This window comes from Rhinopithecus roxellana, chromosome 5, assembly GCF_007565055.1.
Source record: "Rhinopithecus roxellana isolate Shanxi Qingling chromosome 5, ASM756505v1, whole genome shotgun sequence".
Classification (NCBI taxonomy): Eukaryota; Metazoa; Chordata; class Mammalia; order Primates; family Cercopithecidae; genus Rhinopithecus; species Rhinopithecus roxellana.
Genome location: NC_044553.1, coordinates 107,796,074 through 107,817,834, shown reverse-complemented (window position 1 = coordinate 107,817,834; position 21,761 = coordinate 107,796,074). Strand labels below are relative to the sequence as shown.

The 21,761-nt window shown below is 37.4% G+C and overlaps 1 protein-coding gene across 5 annotated transcripts in view; it reads right to left on the bottom strand.

Annotated features, from left to right (window-relative positions):
• ADAMTSL3 (ADAMTS like 3) overlaps nucleotides 1-21,761 on the bottom strand; it is a 421,728-nt gene that overhangs the window by 107,193 nt on the left and 292,774 nt on the right. For all 5 annotated transcript variants that reach the window (XM_030931695.1, XM_030931696.1, XM_030931693.1 and 2 more), the window contains exon 17: nucleotides 13,752-13,881. In XM_030931695.1, coding sequence (XP_030787555.1) covers nucleotides 13,752-13,881 — 130 coding nt within the window. The remainder of the gene's footprint in view (nucleotides 1-13,751; nucleotides 13,882-21,761) is intronic.

The window sequence follows — 21,761 nt, the reverse complement described above, 5'->3', positions numbered from 1 at the left end:
TAATATAAAATCTGCCCTTTTAAAGGGTAGCAATGCTCCTCCTATAAAATAGCTCTAGCCTAGTTCTAGGCATTTTTGGATACTAAACACCTGACCATGGTGAAACGCCTGACCATGACCCATCAGATGACCATGTGACAAGCTGCTTATTGTAAAGGGGACATTATCTATCTGTAAAGTCATATAGTTAGATGTGACCAGCAGTGGCCCACCGAGTGGAAGTGGTATATGGGACCAGGCATTGGTGGTGAGTGCATCATTGTAAAAGGTCTAGTGATGGTAATGGCCACAAGTGTCCAGAAATACCTAACCAGACATGACTTTGGTATGACTTCGTGTTTTCTTTTAATTTAATCTCCCTTGGCTCCTGAAAAATTTATAAACTTAGTTCGTCAGCCTATTATTTTTGTGGATCACTTAGTATCTTTCTAGTAAGTTTATTATTAGCTCAAGCTAAGCAGAATTAGTTTATACTGCTTATACCTAGGAATCCTGATTAATATAAGGTGATACAAGTTTTAATTATTTTTGAATTCTAGAAATTTTATTTTTTCTAGATTTTTGATATCTAGAAATCAATTAACATGCAAAAAGACAAAATCAATACATAAATTAGTATTTCTATTCATTTAGCACTGATCTTTGACTTTTAACATACAGAATTATAATTTTTTAAAATTTTATTTTAGGTATATGTGCAGGTTTTTTATATAGGTAAATTGCATGTCATGGGGATTTGGTGTACAGATTATTTCATTACCCATATTAATAAGCATAGTACCAGGCAGGTACTTTTTCAATCCTCTCCCTTCTCCTACCCTTCCACCCTCAAGTAGACCCTGGTGTCTGTTGTTCCCTTCTTTGTGTTGATGTGTTCTCAGTATTTAGCTTCTACTTATAAGTGAGAACATGTGGTATTTGGTTTTCTGTTCCTGCATTAGTTCACTTAGGGTAATGATCTTTAGCGCCATTTGTGTTCCTGCAAAGGACATGATCTCATTCTTTTTCTATGGCTGCATAATATTCCATGGTGTATATGTACCACATTTGTTTTTATCCAGTCTACCGCTGATGGGCATTTACGTTGATTTAATGTCTTTGCTATTGTGAATAGTGCTGCGATGAACATATGTGTGCATGTGTCTTTATGGTAGAATGATTTATAATTCTTGGGATATATACCCAATAATGAAATTGCTGAGTCAAATGGTAATTTTTTAAAGTTATTTGAGAAATTGCCACACTGCTTTCCACAATGGCTGAGTTAATTTACATTCCAACCAGCAGTGTATAAATGTTCTCTTTTCTCTGCAACCTCACCAGCATCTGTAATTTTTTGACTTTTTAATAACAGCCGTCTGACTAGTGTGAGATGGTATCTCACTGTGGTTTTGATTTGCATTTCTCTAATGATTAGTGATGTTGAGCATGTTTTCATATGCTTGTTGGCCACATGGAGCTCTTCTTTTGGAAAGTGTCTGTTCACATCATTTGCCCACTTCTTAAAGGGACAAAGGTTTTTTGCTTAATTTGTTCAGTTTCTTAAAGATTCTAGATATTAAGCTTTCGTTGGATGCATAGTTTGCAAATATTTTCTCTGATTCTGTAGGTTGTCTATCTACTCTGTTGATAGTTTATTTTGCCGTGCAGAAGCTCTTTTGTTTAGGCCTCATTTGTCAATTTTTGTTTTTGTTGCAATTGCTTTTGGCATCTTTGTCATGAAATCTTTGCCAGAGCCTATGTCTAGAATGTATTTCCTAGGTTATCTTCCAGCGTTTTTATAGCATAACTGTAAATGTTTGTAACAAAAGTCTAGAGTTGTTCAGTATGTCCATCCTTTTATTGATCAAGATGAAAGGATTTCTGAACTATCTTGAACTACTTTCATCTGTTACTATTGCTAAGAATTATTTTTTATTTTCCGTTCTTCTCATTTTAATTATTTCCTGTGCTTTGTGAGCATTGATTTTGCTTGTTATACTTTTTATTCTGTCTTCCCCTCTGTTATATTTTATTTTTAGGTTTACCCTTAGAATTTTAAAGGCCCTATTTCACAACTCTAGACTTAAACAAAATCATTTCCATCTTAACAAACAGTATAAGGGCCTAAAGCACTTTAATCAATCAACCTCTCTGAGTTTTACAAGGCTTTGTTGGACAGTATCTCTTTTTTCAAATTGATAAATCAGAAACTAGTATTGATTTCCATAGTCAATAAACTTTTTTAGATTAAACATCTTTACAATATGCTTCGGTCATCATTCATTCTTATATCTCAGACCCTCCTTCTAGGATCATTTTCCTGCTTAATTAATACATTCTTTAAAATTGTCTTTAGTGAAAATTTGCTGATAGTGCAATTTCCTGGTTTTGTTCACCTAGAATACCTAACATAATTTTAGTAAATATTTATTACCTATGATGTGTCAAGCTCTTTTTAAAGTGTATGTATTAACTCATTTAATTGTCATATAACCTTACTATAAGACTACCTTGTTGATGCCTGCTGCATAAGGAGATACTATTACAATCTGAAAATATCCCTATTTCATCTTTAAAATGTTGTTTTAATAATATACAATTCTAGGCTGACAGTGATTTTTTCTTCTGAGCCATTTGAAGATAATGCTTCATTATTTCTCATGAGAAAAAAAATGTCAGTTTTTGTTATTGTTCCTCTCCTGGATCTTTTCTATATCTCTGACTTTGAGATTTTCTTTTTCTTTAGAGTTCTAAAGCTTAACAACAGTGTATCTGAATGTGTATTTTTTATTCCCTGCTTGGGATTTGCTGTGACTCCCGATTCTTAGGTTTCATATTTTTTCATTAATTCTGAAATATTCCCTGCTATTATCTCTTTGATAACTCTCTTTTCTTTTTTCTTGTTAGAATCATGAAGTCCTTTTTATCACTTTTCACAGTATAAGGCACTTATTTTTTCTTTTAATATCATTCTTTTTTAAAGGCAAAGGAATCACAAGTGAATGCACTAGTCATGATCCATCAGATTGATAGATGCTTATGTACAAGAACATTTCCTGACTTCTTTCTGAACCTGTCACCACTAGGTAATACCGCTATTTGCTTACTTTAAAAGTGGGAGAATTTAGTATGATTCTCTCCTTTTTAAAAATTGAATTTATAGAAATTTAAGGGGTACAAGTGCAGTTTTGTTACATGGATATATTACAAAGTGATAAAGTCTGGACTTTCCCTGCAACCAACACCAGAATAATGTACATTGTACCCATTAGGTAATTTCTCATCCCTCACCCTCTTCCCACCTATCTGAGTCTCCAAATTCTATTTCACACTCTATGTTCATGGGTACACATTATTTAGCTCACACTTGTGAGAACATGTGAAATTTGACTTTCCACTTCTGAGTTATTTCACTTAAGATAATGGCCTCCAGTTCCATCCACGTTGCTGCAAAACACGTGGTTTCATTATTTTTATAGCTGAATAGTACTCCATTGTGTACATATGCCACATTTTCTTTATCCAATCATTTATTGATGTGATTCTCTTTTCTTAGCATATTTTTGGGGATATTTTTGGATGAATTATTTTACTTAAGTTTTGGAGGAAGGAGATTTAATTTTCATTAGTGCATTTAATTATCTCCACCTGGTCTCTCCCTTGACACGTGGGGATTATGGGGATTACAATTTCAGATGAGATTTGGGTGGGGACACAAAGCCTAACCATATCATTTCATCCCCTCTCACAATTCTCATGTCCATTTCACATTTCAAAACTAATCATGCCTTCCCAACAGTCCCCCAAAGCTTTAATTCATTCTGGCATTGACCTAAAAGTCCAAGTCCAAAGTCTCATTTGAGACAAGGCAAGTAAGTCCCTTCCGCCTATGAGCCTGTAAAATCAAAATCAAGTTAGTTACTTCCTAGATATAATGGGAGTACAGGCATTGTGTAAATACATCCATTCCAAATGGGATAAATGGGCCCAAATGAAGGGGCTACAGGCCCCATGCAAGTCTGCCCCTGCAGGGGACTAGCACAAGAAACTGTCTTTTCCTTCTAGGCCTCTGGGCCTGTGATGGGAGGGGCTGCCATGAAAACCTCTGATGTGCCCTGGAGACATTTCCCCCATTGTCTTAGCAATTAACATTTGGCTCTTTGTTACTTATACAAATTTCTGCAGCAGGCTTGAATTTCTCCTCAGAAAATGGGTTTTTCTTTTCTATTGCATTGTCAGGCTGCAAATTTTCTAAACTTTATGCTTTGCTTCCCTTTTAAACATAAGTTCCAATTCTAAATCATATCTTTGTGAACGCATAAAACTAAATGCTTTTTAGAGCACCCAAGTCACCTCTTGAACGATTTGCTTCTTAGAAATTTCTTCTGCCAGATACCCTATATCACCCCCTAAAGTTCAAAGTTCCACAGATCTGTAGGGCAGGGGAAAAATGCCACCTCTTGTTTTCTTTTTGAAACTCCATTTTTATATATTATAAACCTTCTCAATATTTCCTCTGTATCTACCTTTTGTGCATATTTTACATATTTTATTTATTCTTCATGCTTTATTCTGGGTAATTTTTTCAGGTCTCTCTTCCATTTTAACTGTTTACTCCAGCACATAACTTTTAAATTTCAGTCACTATATTTTTAACTTCTAGATATTCTATTAGCTGAACCATATAAACTGCCAATATTTGACCATTTTTGACCAAATAGAAAGTTTCAGATGGTTCAATGTGATAATTGGTTCTTCTAAACAATCTTCCAAGTATTTTTAATAGTTTATTGTTTCTAGCATGGATTTTTAATTTCCTGCTTTATATATGTAAATATTTTAAATAAACTTACGTTTATATTCTGTACCTGATAATTCCAACTTATGATGCTCTGTTATCTGATTCTATTTTTTCCCCCACTGACTCTCACACATTGTTTCTTCATGTGTTTTTGTTTTTTTTTTTTTTTTAATTTTGATTATGAGCTAATGCTCGTTATGTCTTTGTGGGAATTTTAAGGTCTGGGTAGAAGATACACTCCTCCTCACAGGATTTACATCACCTCTATCAAGACCAGTATGAACCAATTTTTTGGATCACAAAGAGTGAATATAAACCCTACTCCTACATAAAGGGCTACTTGTAGCTCTTAGATTCTCAGGGGAGCCTTTCTGATTCCTTCCATTCAGAGGCAGAGCTGAGACAGATAGTTCTCCTTGCAATCTCTTTACAGGATGGATTTCATTTTTTGAATTTACCTTTTCATTGAGGTAGACCCTGGTTTTGTATGGGGAATCTCCATTCTATTCCTTACCTTCTGAAGGTCTAAGGACTTGTCTATCAGGCAAAAGATCTTAAAGCCAAAAAGTGTAGGTTACTGACAACTGTCCCCACTAAGGCAATGCTTCAGCTTGTTTTTGGCTTCTGAAGATTTTTCTTACTTTCTTACAAGCTTAGTTCTGCATTTCAAGACATGTTTTACGTATTTTACCCAGTATTTTAGAGGTATTTAGCAAAAAGCCTTTAAGGATATCAAGTCCACCATGTGGTTAGAAATTGACATATACAGTCACATATTTGAAATAATAGTTCAGCAAGTTTAGCTCTAGGGTGATCATGATTTTCCCTCAATATTCTGAAGATATTATTCCTTTGTCTTCCAGAAACTCAAGTTGTTGATAAGTTGTTTGCAGTTAATCTGTTTTTCATATGTGGTAGCTTTTAAGATTTTCTTATCTACCCTGATTTTCTGTAGTTTCACTATTTTGTATCTATGTGGGGATTTATTTTCATTTGTTTCTGTTGATACTAGGAGTGGATATTTTTTCTTAAGTTTTAGTAAACAGATTACTTCATATCTTGATTCTCTGACATTACTTCCATATTTCTTAATTTTCTTCCCTTTCCCCAAATCATTAATTGTTTTTCTTCTGTCTTAGAAACTGAACTGTCATTTGCTACAATTGCTTTGGGACCTCAAGCTCCAAATAACCACAAGTGCAGCTCCATTCACCACCTCATGCTTCCATTCCTTTCCTAGCCCAGGTAATTGTTTTCTTAATTGTGTCTTTGGTATGCCTCCTTTTATACTGCATCTACCATTGATCTGTATTTGGAACAGAATATGATATTACAACACCATCTTAATTGGAAGTCTATTAATTACTTAGACTATAATTGATAATATCTAAATTCCAGAAATTTTGAATGTGAGTGAAGTCACTACAAGTAGATACACGGGTCATATCTGGATGACAATTGGAATACATAGCTAAATAATTAGAAGGCTTCTGTTTCATGATTAAAACAATTCAGCTTAAATTTGTAACTTTATTGATGTGACTTCAGGATGATCATCTTTCGAGCAAGTGTATAGCTAGACAAATCAGAGTCACGAGGAACTGGAGATGGAGCTGTTTTTATTTAAGAAATGGGTAACAATTTCTTATTCACAGACAATGAACTCAATAAAGAATTGTTTTTTATATTAAGAAATAGGTAGCAAGTTGGTACAGAAACACATCACTGTTGCCTCTTGCTTTCCTCCTTTCTTCCCTAGCAGTGTTGAATCCTGTTAGAGAAGAAGGCTCTCCTCAGACTAGTGGGACCATTATGTAACCCAGCATGTTTCTACAAGCTGCTGGCTCTCTCCTGGAAAAAGCAAACTCCATAAATAGCAGGCACTCAGCAGTTATAGGATAGATCGGGGGAGTAACCCCATAAAAGCAAATAAACATCCAACACCCCACCTTGGAGAGTCCAGGCTAATACATCAAATACATTTGCCTTTGGGTAAATAAAGATCCACTGGCTGTCCAACACAATCTCAGTGGTAAGTTTCACCCTGGGGTGGTATTTTACTGCTATTGCCCTTGGAGTCAGTAAATATTTGTATGGAAAATATTATGCAACACTCTGTTCCTGTTATTCCTACACCACTAGTTTCTAGAACCTAAAACATTTTTGTAAACTTACCTTTATTTTGGCATCAAACCTTTGTCTCTGCTGGATTTTTTCCCAATATAAGTCTCAACCTTTGAAAAGTTTATTAAATTTGCAACTTTGAAATGAGGAATAGTATTTCCTTTCACATAAAAACAGACTCTTAATTTTGCAAAGTAGCCAAGACATGTTGTCTGCTCTATTATTCCTAGCCTGGAAGCTCTGTGGGCAAGAGATTGCTGAGGAAGAGAATGTGTAAGAACTCTCGCTGAGGCACACTGATGACAGAAATGGGATACAGTACACAGGCTGAGGCATGAATAAACCATTAAGCTTTCTTCAGTAAACTTAAGAAACAGTTTCTAGATTTGTTGCTAAATCTTGTTCTGGTTTGGTGGGCAATGGAAGAGCATTGCAAACTAAACTCAACCCTGCCTTGACCTCCTGGGCAGGTCAAACCAAGGCTGTCATTCTTAGAACTAAAACCCCAAGCACTTCACACTACTCATGTGTGGACATAAGGATTGCTGCCAAAGGAGTAGACATAATTTGAAGACATGAGTGAAAAATGCAACCTGAAAGCACTACCCAAAAATGAAAGATTGGAGCTTAGGGGACCTTGGTGATCATAAAGTCCAACACCTTTCTTCATTATTCACATTAAGAAACAGTGCCCAGAGAGCTAAGGAACTCACCTGAAATTCCTTGAGAGACGTGGAACTGGGGCTCTAATTCCATGTCCCTGATCTATTTCCAGTTTTCTTTTGACTTTTGAGAGTTCCTTGCTATCAAGTGTCTTAGGTTTGGATCCTATCTCACATTCTGTTGAACTTAATTTTACTGGTGAGAAGTGAGCCAATGATTACTTTTATGGGAGAGAATTAACTAATGTCATAGTAGGGAAGGTCTCTAAGAGGCAGAGGGCATAGTGTGTGCAAACGTCCAAATGGCATGAATGAGCAGGAGTGTGGGTCATGGTGCATAATTTATTGTGGCTGCTGAGCAAGTTCTTAGGGTGAGCCTGAGTGTGTGTCTGTCTGTCCATCTGTCTCTGTCTCTCTCTCTCTCTGTGTGTGTGTGTGTGTGTGTGTGTGTGTGTGTGTGTGTGTGTGTGTGTGGTGGAGGTGACAGGAAATGTGGTTTAAGAGTTGGATCCAGAGTCACAAAGGCATTTATATGCTGTGGTTTAATTGCCTTCCCACAAAAGATGTGGAAGTTACAACCCTCAGTACTTATGACTGTGACCTTATTTGGAAATAAGTTCTTTGCAGATGATCGAGAGGAGGTCATTACAGTAGGCCCTACTCCAATGTAAGTGGTGTCCTTACGAAAAGGAGAAGTGTGGACACAAAGACACAGAGAAGGAAAACAATATGAAATCACAGGGACAATGCCATTCACAAGCCAAAGAATGCCAGAGGTTACCTGCCAGGAGAAAGCCATGGAACAGAGGCTCCCTCACAGCTCTAAGAGGGAATCGACCCCGCTGACACCTTAATTTTGGACTTCTGGTCTCCAGATCTGGGAGACAAGAAATTTCTGTTCTTTAAGCCACTCTGTTTCTGGTTGTTATGGCAGCCCCAGGAAAGAAACACATGCCAAAGTAGAGAATGTGGATTTGAATCCATAGATAAAGGAGCGTTGTTGAAGGTTTCAAGCGGAGGCGCACACAGTCATTTTGCAACTTAGAGAGATAAAGATCTTTCATAGTCATGCGTGTGCACATGGATCAGAGCAGGAAACAAGAGAGGCAAGAGTTCATTTAGAAACTGTTGAAACAGTTCAGGTAAAACATATCTGAATTAAGGCAGTGGCAGTTACACATGATTAGGACAAATTCATTAAGTACTGAAAAGTAAACTGTCAAGAATCTCAAGTTCATATTATCAGAGAACTAAAACCATAAAAGGCCACTTACTTTATGTGATTCCCCTCAGAAAAGAAACTCAGGTTTCATGATAAAGTGGGAGAAAATGTTTGATTTGGACTTAGTCTTGAGAATTTAAATTAAAAATTATAAAATCAAGTTATCTTATCTTGAATGTAATTGTGGTGGTAATGCCAACTTTATATACTAATTCTTAGAATGACAGAGAATGAATTGTAAATTGTTTCATATTTTGGCTTTCTTTTCTGAAAAAATTATATGATGAAACATTATGGCTACCTTCACTTCCGGAGAAAGAATGTAACAGTTATTTTCAGAAAAATAAAACTGAGAGTTTCATCAGTGTTCTCAGGGCCTCTCTTTTCATCCTGTGACATGCAAATCATTCACATTTGAAGTGCCTTTCATGCTGTTATCATTTTCATTTTCTCTGTTTTAGTTGTTACTTGGCTAGAAACAGAGCAGAACTCTGGTGAAGACTAGTTTCACATCAATCTGCAGTAAGATTTAAATCTAGAAATAAAATATACCCCAACATATTGGGTTGTATTTTCTTCTTTTTCCTCTTCTTTGTTAATGGCTATCAATATATCATACCTAGCTGGGTGTGGTCACTCATGCTTATAATCCTAGGAGCTTGGAAGGCTGAGATGAGAGGATATCTTGAGCCCAGGAGGTCAAGGCTATAGTGAGCTGTGACTGCACGACCACTCCAGCCTAGATAACAGAGAAAAATCTAATCTCTAAAAACATTTTAAAATTTTACAAAATTAGTGATACACATATGGCTCATTCCTGTAATCCCAGTAACATGAGAGGCTAAGGCAGGAGGATCACTTGACCCCAGGAGTTCAAGGCTGCAGTGAGCTGTGATCACACCACTGCACTCCAGCCTGAGCAACAGAGAGAGACCCTACGTCAAAAAAAAAAAAAAAAAAAAAAAAAAAAAAAAAAAAAAAAAAAAATCACACTTAGCCAAACTGTAGTCACAATTTTAAATCTGTGCAAATTCCAAACCATTATTTTTTGTAGTCATCTTTCTAGAAAGACAGTACTGGCTACAGCAGACAAAGAGGATGGCTAGTGGAGAGACTAGAAATCAGGAGACCAGCTCTACCAGTAGCATGATATGTAGGCTCCCACAGCTTCCATTTGGCCATCCTGAAAAGGCAGAATTTGGACTAGATGACATCTCATGAGAAACGCTCCATGTTTGGGCTTTATATTGTAGTATGCAATTTATTTAGTGTGTGCTCATGGAGAAGTTACCAATCACCTAAAAATACTAAATTTCAGTTTTCATATACAGAAAACAAGGACCTTTATTCATTATATATTTATTAGCACATTTCTGAAAGAATGTGAGGCTATTAATAAGAACAGTACTAGCTGCTTTTCACCAAAAAGAGACTACTTAGGGCAATGATTTTCAAATTTTTGCGCAGCAAAACACCTGATATAGTGCAGACATAAGTTGTGAACAGGTTCATTCACTGTTTTAAATAAAACAGTACATAGAAAAGGATTTATGGGCCGGGTGCAGTGGCTCACGCCTATAATCCCAGCACTTTGGGAGGCTGAGGTGGGCAGATCACTTGAGGTCAGTTTAAGATCAGCCTGGCCAATATGGCAAAATCCTGACTCTATAAAAAATGCAAAAATTAGCAGGGTGTGATGGCATATGCCTGTAGTCCCAGCTACTCAGGAAGCTGAGGCAGGAGAATCACTTGAACCCAGGAGGCAGACGCTGCAGTGGGCCGAGACTGCGCCATTAAACTCTAGCCTGGGCAACAGAGTGAGATTCCGTCTCAGAAAAAAAAAGAAAGAAAGAAAGAGAGAGAGAGACAGAGAGAGAAAGAAAGAGAGAGAGAGAGAGAAAAGGATTTATGGACTGTAGAACTCTTAAAACTGCTCTGCAAAATACTGGAGCATGGGGGCCATGGTTGGGAAAGCAGTATTTCTGATGGATACACCAAGCAGTTTTGGAAAAGACAGTAGAGGTGCATTGATATTCATGGCTACAAATATAGAAGGGATTCAACTATTTTGATGAAGAATGTTGGTGGTGGCCGGGTGCGGTGGCTTATGCCTGTAATCCCAGCATTTTGGGAGGCTGAGGCGGGTGGATCACCTGAGGTCAGGAGTTTGAGACCAGCATAGCCAACATGGTGAAACCCCATCTCTATTAAAAATACAAAAAATTAGCTGGGCATGTTGGCGGGCACCTGACCTGTCATCCCAGCTACTCGGGTGGCTCAGGCAGGCGAATCGCTTGAACCCAGGAGGTGGAAGTTGCAGTGAGCCATAAGACTGTGCCATTGAACTCCAGCCTGGGCAACAACAGCAAAACTTTGTCTCAAAAAGAAAAAAAAAAGGTGTTGGTGTCATATAAACAGTAAAAAGGAAATGATGATATTTGCAGATTCACACAGAGGCAGGCTTTAAATCGAGGACACTCAAATGGAATTATGGTGGGCTGGATCCCTAGTTTTAAGTAATTTTCTTAAAAAATTTATAATTCATCTAATTGTCTCCATTTTGTTCTCCCCATTTCTGTGTTTGAGTAATCTTTTTAAAATGTAAATCTGATGTACCACTTCATTGCTCAAACCCTCCAGTGGCTTCCCACTGACTCTCTGGATGAAGTCCAAGTACTTACCGTGGCCCTTGCCCATTCATATCTCATCTGATGACACACTGATTTCCTTTCTCTCCAGTTCCTTGAGCACACTGAGCTCTTTCTTTCCTTGGGGTCTTTGCACATACTGTTCCCTCTGCCCAGAACACTCATTCTTCTACACCTCTCCTGGCAGATTCCTGCCTGTGTTTACATCTTAAATAACCTCCTCAGAAAGGACCTGCACCAACCTCCCCTGCTTCCCTGCCCCACCAATTTATTTTAGGTCCTCGTAGTATTCCTGCTCTTGAGACGCTGTTTGGTTAACATCCACCTCATGCCCCATCCCCAGATTAAGTTTAAGAAAACAGTTTACAAAATGATTCCAATGTCATAGGGAAATATGTTGAGAAATATAACTATGTTTTGCCCCCTCCCTGTATTTCTCCCTGTGCCTTGCTCCTGTTCAGGAAGGTGGTCATCTGTTTCCATCTTCACTGCCTCAGGGGAGGGATGTAGCAGGGGAGGAAAACAGAAACCCTGGCTTTTCCAAAAGTATCTATTTCAGTGGTTCCAATATTAGAATAGAAAAAACTGAGAAACATAGATAAATAATTCAGATTACTACATGCCATTACACAAGTGCTATTTCTCTAAAGATTAAAGGGTCATTCCAAGTGAATACATATTCAACACTGCTCCAATATATTTGCTATTCTTGGAAAAGTCTGGACATACTTGACAAAGTATGACAAAGTCTTGACTCCTAATTACATCAAACCTTCCTAAAACCCCTCCTTTATTGTCTCTTCTGCAATCTGCATTCTAGCGTGGATCACTCTGGAATGCCATAAGCCTTGGGGTGGGAGTGGGAGGTGAAAGGGAAACAGTTTTCCCAGTGCTGTTTCTGGCCCTTGCTTTGCTCACTAAGGTAAGTCTACAGGCCCCTACTGCATCACCTCAACCACACATAGCGAGATGGCTCTAACATAAGCCAACAAGCTCCCAGTACTTCTGCAGGCCTCAATGGAAGTGAGAAATACGGTAATGGATACAAAACACTATGCCCATTACATGGCAGGTTTGATTTCACCAAGGATGAGGCACACACTGGCCTCCTTCTGAGACTGTGCGGGCTGGAGAACAAGACTCTCAAGGAAGGGGTGCCCATCTCCAGGATGTGGAGGGCCTGATTTCTCGGGGGGCCTAACGTATTGATCCCAACCTTCACCACCCTTATGCCATCAAGGCAGGAGAAACATCATAGCCAACAGATTCCATGGAATCAAAATCAGAAGGGTCAAGAGAATTCCAGAAGCACAACTTATTTTCTGAATAAACATAAAATATACTTATCCTTAGACTAATATGGCAGGAGGATACAATAACCTCCCTCAATCACTGAGAGTCCTAAACATAGCAGAACTTGCTTTAGCAAATGAAAGGATTTCATTAGCAGGGCAACATGATGACTAAGAGGTAGGAGAGGCAGGTGGTGACTAGGAATGGGCGCAGCATTTTTGGCAACTAATTCTTCTCACAGAAGAGGGGTCATAAGATAATAAAGGTAAAGAAGAGATGAAGGAAAAGACTGGGGGCTAGGTCTTGTGTGAGAAACCAATGATGTTCAGTTATCATCCTCTGTAGCCAGCAGCACCAGGGACACAGGAACATGAGAACAACCTACTTCTCTTCTGATAAAATTCCTCAGGATCTTATCAGGACTTAAGCAAGAAAGTAGATTAACTTTTAAGGTAAACCTATCAGTCAAAGAGATCAAGAAGGTCACCCTCCCCTACTCATTGGGATTTATAACATTACACCCCACAACCTGAGATCCAAGGCAAGTCAGTGGGAAAGGTAATAACACATCAGTGTGAGTGCTATGAAATAGGAGATTACACAGTCACTCAACAAATATGGATTAAGCACCTACTATGTACCAATGTTAACTCTAATGCAAATCCTGTGCTTTCTGATGGGATGTTAAGGGAAGAAGTGCCCTGGAGGAAACAGGGAGGAGAAACAGAACAAATCCACTGATCTCATGGTTTTGCAGGTAGCAGGCCAGTTTATGTTCATTAGTGTTCGATGCAAACAAAAGTCAACCTCAAGATCATTCCTGTTAAACATGGCTGCATCTGAGCACCTAGGCAAGAATCTGGCTGGAGCATAATTTGAGCAGAGAAGAGAGCTCTGAAACAGACTTAGCACATCTACCTTCGGTGAACCCACAAGTCTGCACTTAGGTGGGTTTCTCTGCAGGGGAGTGTATTACCACCCGGACATGGTATATACCAGGAGCACAAGACAGCACATACCTGGGGGGACAGGGCTCTGTGTTACAGGCCTGGCTCATGGCTGGAGGACGGTGGACCATATCACACAAGCTGTCATTGACTGTCTGCTGGGTCTGGATGTGTAAGCACACTGCTATGGCTTCTTGATGGCCTGCAGATTGGAAAGAGGAAAAAATGCAAATGACATAGAATCATTTATTGTGGAAAAAACACAATAGAGTCTTAGGTCTTCTCATTCTTAGAACACTGCCCTTTTGACTATCATAGGGCTGCAGGATGTATTTCAGAGCACACGTGGGAGCAAACAACTTTGCATTATCCAAAGTCTCCCAGTCTACGATATTCCTTCATTCGCCTTTTAAATTCAGTCCCTTTACTCCCTCTACTCACCTTGAAACATTCAAGAGCATCCCGACTCCCCACCCACCCTTGGACTTATCTGTATTCCAAATGTACTCAAAGCTAGGAGTTCCCCCAAATAAGCCATCAAGGTGTTTCTTCCAAACAGTCACAATAGTTTCCCCAAGAGGAATTTTTGAATCAGCTGCTAAAGAATAACATTTTCTCTATATCACTGCAAATTGTGCTAAATCTGGCAGATACATAACTCCTCAAAATTTTAATTATGATTTGAGTTCCTGTTCACTATGACTGTAATTTGTAACATTTCTACTGCTAGGAAAAACAATAATAACACCTCCTATTTGCAAAGTGTACCAGGTGCTTTCACAATAATCGGTGAGGTCAAAAGAATGGCATTATTACCTCCATTTTATTAATTTAATAATAAGGAAACTGAGGTCTAGAGAGAAACTAAGACAGCAAAAATGTGGTAGATTCAAGCCTAGAAATTAAATTCCCTGCCTCCTAATTCAGTGATCTTTCTTCTGTACATACTCTAGGGATTCTAAAATGCAATACAGCCAAAAAGTACAAGACTGCTGCTTGTGAAAATGTGAACTTTCACAGGCATATTTTCCCTTTGAGGCCAGACAGGTCTGTCTGACCTCAAAGCCTATGTTCTCAACCAGTATTCTTTGTCTGCTGAGACAAAAAAAATTATTGGGAAATCAGATGGAACAAGATGTAAATCGAACTTTTGATTAAAAAGTCACATACAAACTGTAATAGCAACTGACTATGTTATTTGAAATATGCAAATGCATTCATTTTCATGCAAGAATGTACATTCCATTATGTTACAAGGTTGTGGGTCTTTTTCCAAATGCCATGTTTCAATTCAACCATTTTACAGGATGTAGTATTGGCCAAAGATACTTCTAAAATACATATTTGTGATGTTCAGTTCTTTCTAATAAATTTTCTCCTGCTGTCTTCAGTTGTAATTTTATGTTCCCTGCCATGGCAGGATGCAGTATTAAATCTGCATGTATCTTCTATGAACTTTTAAAATAAACATTGGCTAACCTGAGATATAAGAAGGCATTGCTACAACTTAATAACTCTAGGTTTTATTTGCAAATATCAAAACTTAGTTACCTTGTAGAGGTTTAAATGTTCATTTCCTAGTATGTTTCATTTTTTTAAAATCTGAGAAAAATCCAGTTAACTTTCAAATATATTTTAATTTATAACAGAAATTCTTCAGAAATTTTTATTCCAGAGACTATTTTGGAACATTTTCTGAATAAGTGGGCCTTAAAGCCCCATTATAACCCATTCTGGATGGAATTGTACAACACTCATGACAAACTTTTCTGTCTTAAAGTAAGTTTAGGGAAAAGAATTTATAAGTTTAATAGCTGATTTAGGATACTTATTGAAGTAGAGTATATTTTCCAAAAATGGCCACGAAATATCTCCCATCCCATACATTGGTCCTACAATGTTACTTTGACATTTCTCACCTTAAAATATTTGATTAAGCATTTACTTTCAAAAATCAAAGTTAAAAAAGGAAAAATTATAAAAATAAGTTTTACCTCATCTTGTAACAAAATTTAGGTAATAATTACAACTATGAATTTAGAATATAATACATCAAGTGCTGAAACATCAGCATCATTTTTCAAATAAAATCCTTTTGTAGCATAAGGCAACATCCCTTACTTCACATTTGACTTTTGCAGTGTTATCATGAAAGAGTCTTTTTTTAGAAAAAGAAAAATATACGTAGCTTGTGGCAACACAGTGAGATCCCCATCTCTACAAAAAATACAAAAATTAGCTGGGTGTGGTGGGTACGCCTATAGTCCCAGCTACTCGGGGGTCTGGGGTGAGAGGATCACTTCAGCCCAGGAGGCTGGGACTGCAGCAAGCTATGACTGTACCACTGCAGTCCAGCCTGAGCAACAGAGAAAGATTCTGTCTCAAAATATATACATATTTTTTAGCCTTCATCAAGAAATAAATTAATATTTAAAGCGTAAAAACACAGACTCCAAGAAAAGAAGCAGAGCCAATAAATAAGCTGACATGTTCTTTTTGCTTGGTTGGGTTTCTGCCATTTGCAAATAACAGTCTTGACTACTTCAACATGTCAAATAACACAACACACACACAGACACACAGTGTAAGAATACCAGGAGAGATTTTTAAAATCCATAGTCAGAGCCTTTTACGTGCTACTCAGTATTTAATACGCCAAGTTGTAAAATAAATAAGGAAAAATTAATTTGTGTAAGAAAATTATGTTGCTTTAAAAATCATGTAGTCTTGGGCCCTAGAAATAGATACAATATGCTTTCTTGAAGCATCCATGGAACATTAACAAAAACAGATCCTCTGTTAGTCTAGAAAACTGCAATAAGTTTCGAAAGTCATAAATTATGCAGGTAACATTCTCTGACTATAATATAGTCCAACATAAGTGCATAATAAACAATCAAACTCACCAACTCCACATATTAGAATTTTTATAAAGTTCTAGGCCAAAGAGTAAATAGATTGCACATTATTTGTGGCAGGAAAAGGAAGAACAGGGAGACTTACAGCCACTTCAGACTCGATGAACAACTCTAGAAAATAAATTCCAGTATCCTCATGAAATGGATGGTTTTTGTCCCAAGGGAATCTAAATTATGTAATTTATTTTAAAATTATTATAAGAACTTGGATTGAATATAACAATAAGTGGGGGAAAACTTAAAAATAATGTTAAAGATGGAGCCATGATGCTTTCCCTCAATCCCAAAAACAGGACAGGATTTAGACAGTTGTAGGAACTAGCACTTTCAAATATTTTAAACAGATGATTTCTATAATATAAACTATTTAAAATTATTTAAAGATATATAAAATGCCAGTTCATCTCACAAAACTACTATAAACCTGATACCTAAACCTATACGAGGAAAAAAGAGGTCTGCTTCATACAGTGTGGGCTTGTATAATGCTATATTATATATAATGATGTTCTTTGTTTCCAAAATACACACATACACACAGGCCTAGGATCATATTGAAAAGAAGAGTTAATTTTTTTCTCTTTCTGCTGATTAGCTAGTTTGACTGGAGGGGTACTACTGTAAAGTACCAGGTAATGAAAAAGGGTGAAGCATAATATGTTATGGATCCAAAGGTATCCTGTTTGGTGTTAAAGTGCAAGTTTTGTAGCACTTCAAATAGGTGAGTTCTTTTTAGGAACCAGCTGGTAAAGATTAAGGATTGTTGAAAGCCATTTGGCCTTAGGAAGGGCATCATAAACCACTGGAGCCTGAGCGGAAGTGACCAATTATGTCAAGAGGACCTGGAGGAAACTACAGCTGGAGGCCTGTCATGATTTGAAGGGATTTGGAGAAAACAAAACGGCAGTTGCTAATGTACCATACCGGGAACACATCTCTATTGGGAGTATGCTCAAATGAGCCCATAGTGGGCCAATGCAATCTTCATTCCCATTTTACCATTTGTAGAAAGGAATTCTTGTACTCCACTATGCAAAATAGAGTACATTTACATGCATCAGTATCATTCATATATATTTATATATATGACCTAAATTAAATAATAGCATATTATAATCAGCAGTATAATAAAATTACATCATTACCTCAAACATCTGTCATTCACCTACCAATCACTTTCAGCAAATATTCATATGCACAAAAGCACAGAAATGACCAGATGGGAACTTCCTTTTATAAGCATACAAACCCACCTACTCTCATATCCTCACTAGCCTTTTCCCTGCTTATTACAATTAGAAGCTGCCTTTCCAATGAATTAAGACTGATCTCCACGACTGTGCTTGGAGTTTCATCCCTTTCCATCTTCTTAGAAAACGTATTTATTACTTTGTCTGTCACTTTCATTCTAGAGCTTTTTAAATGTACCCAAGGGTCTCCAACATTAAATAACACCACCCTTCACCCACACCCACACAGATCTGCCTCAACCCACAAGGAGATCTTAGTCATCTCCTCCTCTCTGTCTTCTTTAACACGGCCAATTTTTGCTGCAAAACAAAACTCCTCTATTCATCTCCACTCTGTCACTTATCATTCTTTCCTCAACCCTTTCAAATCTGGTTTCCATCTCAGCTCCTCCACTGAAATGACCTTTCCTTAAGTCCCCAGTGGCTTCACATTGCTGAACCCAGTGCCAATGCTGAACCCTCTCCTCTCCGCCTCTGCATGGCATGCAACACAGCTGACTGGTTTCTACCACACCACAGACTTCTGTTTTCATCATATCTCGCTGATCTCTTCTCACAGACCTTTGCGGCTTAGTGTCCTTCACCCAGCCACTGAATGTTGAATTTCCTCAAGACTTAGTCCTAGACCCTCTGCACTCCTCATAGTATTCTGAAAATTCTTGTCCATGCCCCTGGCTTCAATCCCTGGATACAAAGATGATGCATAAATGTACCATTCCAGTTCAGACCACTCCTCTTCACTTCAGACTCACACATCCAACTGACCACTTAGCATCTCCACTTGGAAGTCAAGAGGCATCTTAAAAGTGTTATGTCCACAAATGAACTCATGGGTTCCCTCACCAACATTTAGCACTCACCATCTCAGAAAATAATCTTAGGACTCAGACTTGCCATCACACTCCTGCTTACGCACTCCAGTGACAGATCCTTTTATTTCCTACATGTCTCTCAAAGTCATCCACCATACTCCATCTCTACCACGGTCACCATTCCGGTCCGAGCTCTTGCCTGGCATAGGCAATAGCTTCCTATGTGATCGCTCTCACAACATCCTTATTCTTTCTAATCCATTCTCTACAATACAGCTGGACTAACCTTTTTGAAATAAATAAAAAGTTGGTCACATAACTCCCACTTTAATTACTTGAATGACTTCCCATTGATGTTGGGATAGACTCAAAGCAACATAGCCTGTAAGGCCGTAATTGTCTGGCCTCTGCCTTCCTGTCTAGCAGCATGCCACATTAAACCCTGTCTCATTCCCAGTACTCCAACTGTGCCTGGCTTCTTCCATTCCTGGAATGTACCATGCACCCTTCTGCCGGCCTTTGCATAGGCTCCTTCTGCTGGAAATTATCCGTGTGCCACGCCCCCCAACCCCCTTTTGTTTAGCTAATGCCTCATCTTTTAGATTTAAATTCAAGTGTAATTAGGTCAAATGCCCCTTTTCATAGCACCATATACTTCTTTTGCAATTGCTGTAACCAGTGGTAATTCCATATACATGTGAGTATGATTATGTGATGAATGCACTTTCCCTATTAGAGTTCAGTTCCAAAGCTAGGAACTACTGAGTCACTATCACCTAGGCCAGTGCCTGGCACATAGAAACATACAATAAATATTTGTAGAACATTGTTTTTAAATGAAACAATAAAGAGATCTCTGCTACTGACAGGACCTAGACAAGGTTGGCATTATCCACATTATTTACAATTGTTCCTGGAATTCTAGACAAGCCAATAAAATGTGAAACTTAAATAACCACTGGAAAGGAAAAGATAAAATCATCATTAATAGCAGATGATCATTTACTTAGAAAACTCATAAAGATAGGCTGAAAAATGATTAGAAGTATTAAAGTGTTCAGCAATTTAGTCAGATTTTTAAAAAGAGAAATAATCAAAGCATTCCAATATAAGAGGAATGCTTTATTATATTGTAAAATAGTTGTCCCACTAACATTTATTATATACAATGTACCACACACTGTTATTAAACACTCTTGAACATCACCTTATTTAATATTCACATTTAATTATTTCATTAAGCCTAATGAGGTAGGTATGACTCCTATCATTACAGCAAAATAAACCACACCTCTACAAATTTAAACAGACAGCACAAAGAGAGTTGCAGAGCTGGGGTTCATACTGGGGTCAGGTCTCAAATGTCCACATAAATACTCCTAGCCTGTGTTGTTAAAAAACATAAAGGTAAAAAAATGAGGTCATAAAAACAACAAACAATATAAAATATAAAAGAAGAACTTCAGTAAGGAATGTTTATGATGTAATAAATTATAAAACCTTACCAGAGGGTACTAAAAAGGTAGGCACATCTTCCAAGATGTACATGTGTATGTGTGTGCATGTATGTGATGTATGTACACACACAGATACTGCTGCATGAGTACATGCATACATACATATACATAAATACATACACACACTTTGGAAGCTGGAGATTGGTGTCTGGAGTCTTCATGCTTTTAGGAATTAAAAAAGAATTCTCTGCTGCTACCCCAATGTGAAAAGAGACTTCTGCAAGGATCTTAAGCATCAGTAATTACAACAAATGGATTTATTCTTATTTCCTGTATGATGTGAAGATAGGTTAGAAAATATAAGGATACAGAATATCAGAATGTGACCAAAATTTATCTTTTCAGAAACTTGTAATTTGTATATTACTTTTCTAGCAAAAATAAGAATGTTGAAGAAATAAATACATGCCTGTGTAAATTTCATTTTATTGTGGTTGTCAGTCATTGTAGACTTATCCTCTCTGCTATCCTGGGTGAAGGCTAAAAGCCCACATTCATAACTCACACATTATTGGACTTATGGAAGCTGAACTTACCTAACCACATTGAAATAGATCACAGAGGCAAGTACCACTGACTATAAGCAGTGTGGTTAGGACAGTAAAACCAAAATAACCAAAAGCTGTGCTCCATCAAGGCAAAGAATATGTTCTATTTATTTTATATCCCTGAAGATTTAGTGCAGAACTTGGTGAAGAACCATGGAATCTAACACAGAGCAGGTACCCAATTCCCAGCCTTTATTTTATTTTATTTCATTTTTTTTCCTAAAGACTGGGTCTTGCTATGTTGCCCAGATTGATCTCAAACTCCTGGGCCTCAAGAGATCCTCCTGTCTCAGCCTCCCAAAGTTCTGGGATTACAGGCCTGAGTCACCTCACCCACAATTTCCATCCCGGCCTTTATAAAGGATTTTGGTTTTATGCCTTAGCTCTTCAGTTTTATAGGATTTAGTTATTTATTATAAGGAACTTTAATCTTGAACTCAAGAAATTAAAAATATTACTTTTTGTAAAGCTAGGAAGCTTATTACATGTACTTATAATTCAGTCAACCTTCTCTAACGAAAGAGAATCAAGTTATTCATTTTCTATTGTTGGCTTTATGATGGACTCTGAGTCTCAGCTTAAAATATATAATCTTAAAATATATAATCTCAACTATAAAATCTGGGTTAGTAGGTATCCAAGGTTCATTTCAATAATATTATTCCAGGATTAAACAATAAAATATACCCTTATAAGACTAAACTGCTGCTTACCTGAGTAGTAAAAGGCTACCAACTTGAGCTCTTTTAAAATGTGTAAAATGTGCTCCAGATACACAAGAGTATATCATAAAGCAAATGGGCACCTTAACATCATCCATCTGAATACTGAATTGCATTTCTGACAGATGCAAGGCAGCTTCTCTTCTCATAGCAGGGCAAAAGGTGCACAGTGCCACTAAGGATAATCAAACTCAATTAGTCAAGTGTCAAAAAACTTAACATATTTTAAATGGATTCAAAGGTAATTCTATCTACTCCAAGGTATATAACCAAAATAAATAAAAACACACGTCCATGTAAAATCATATACATGAA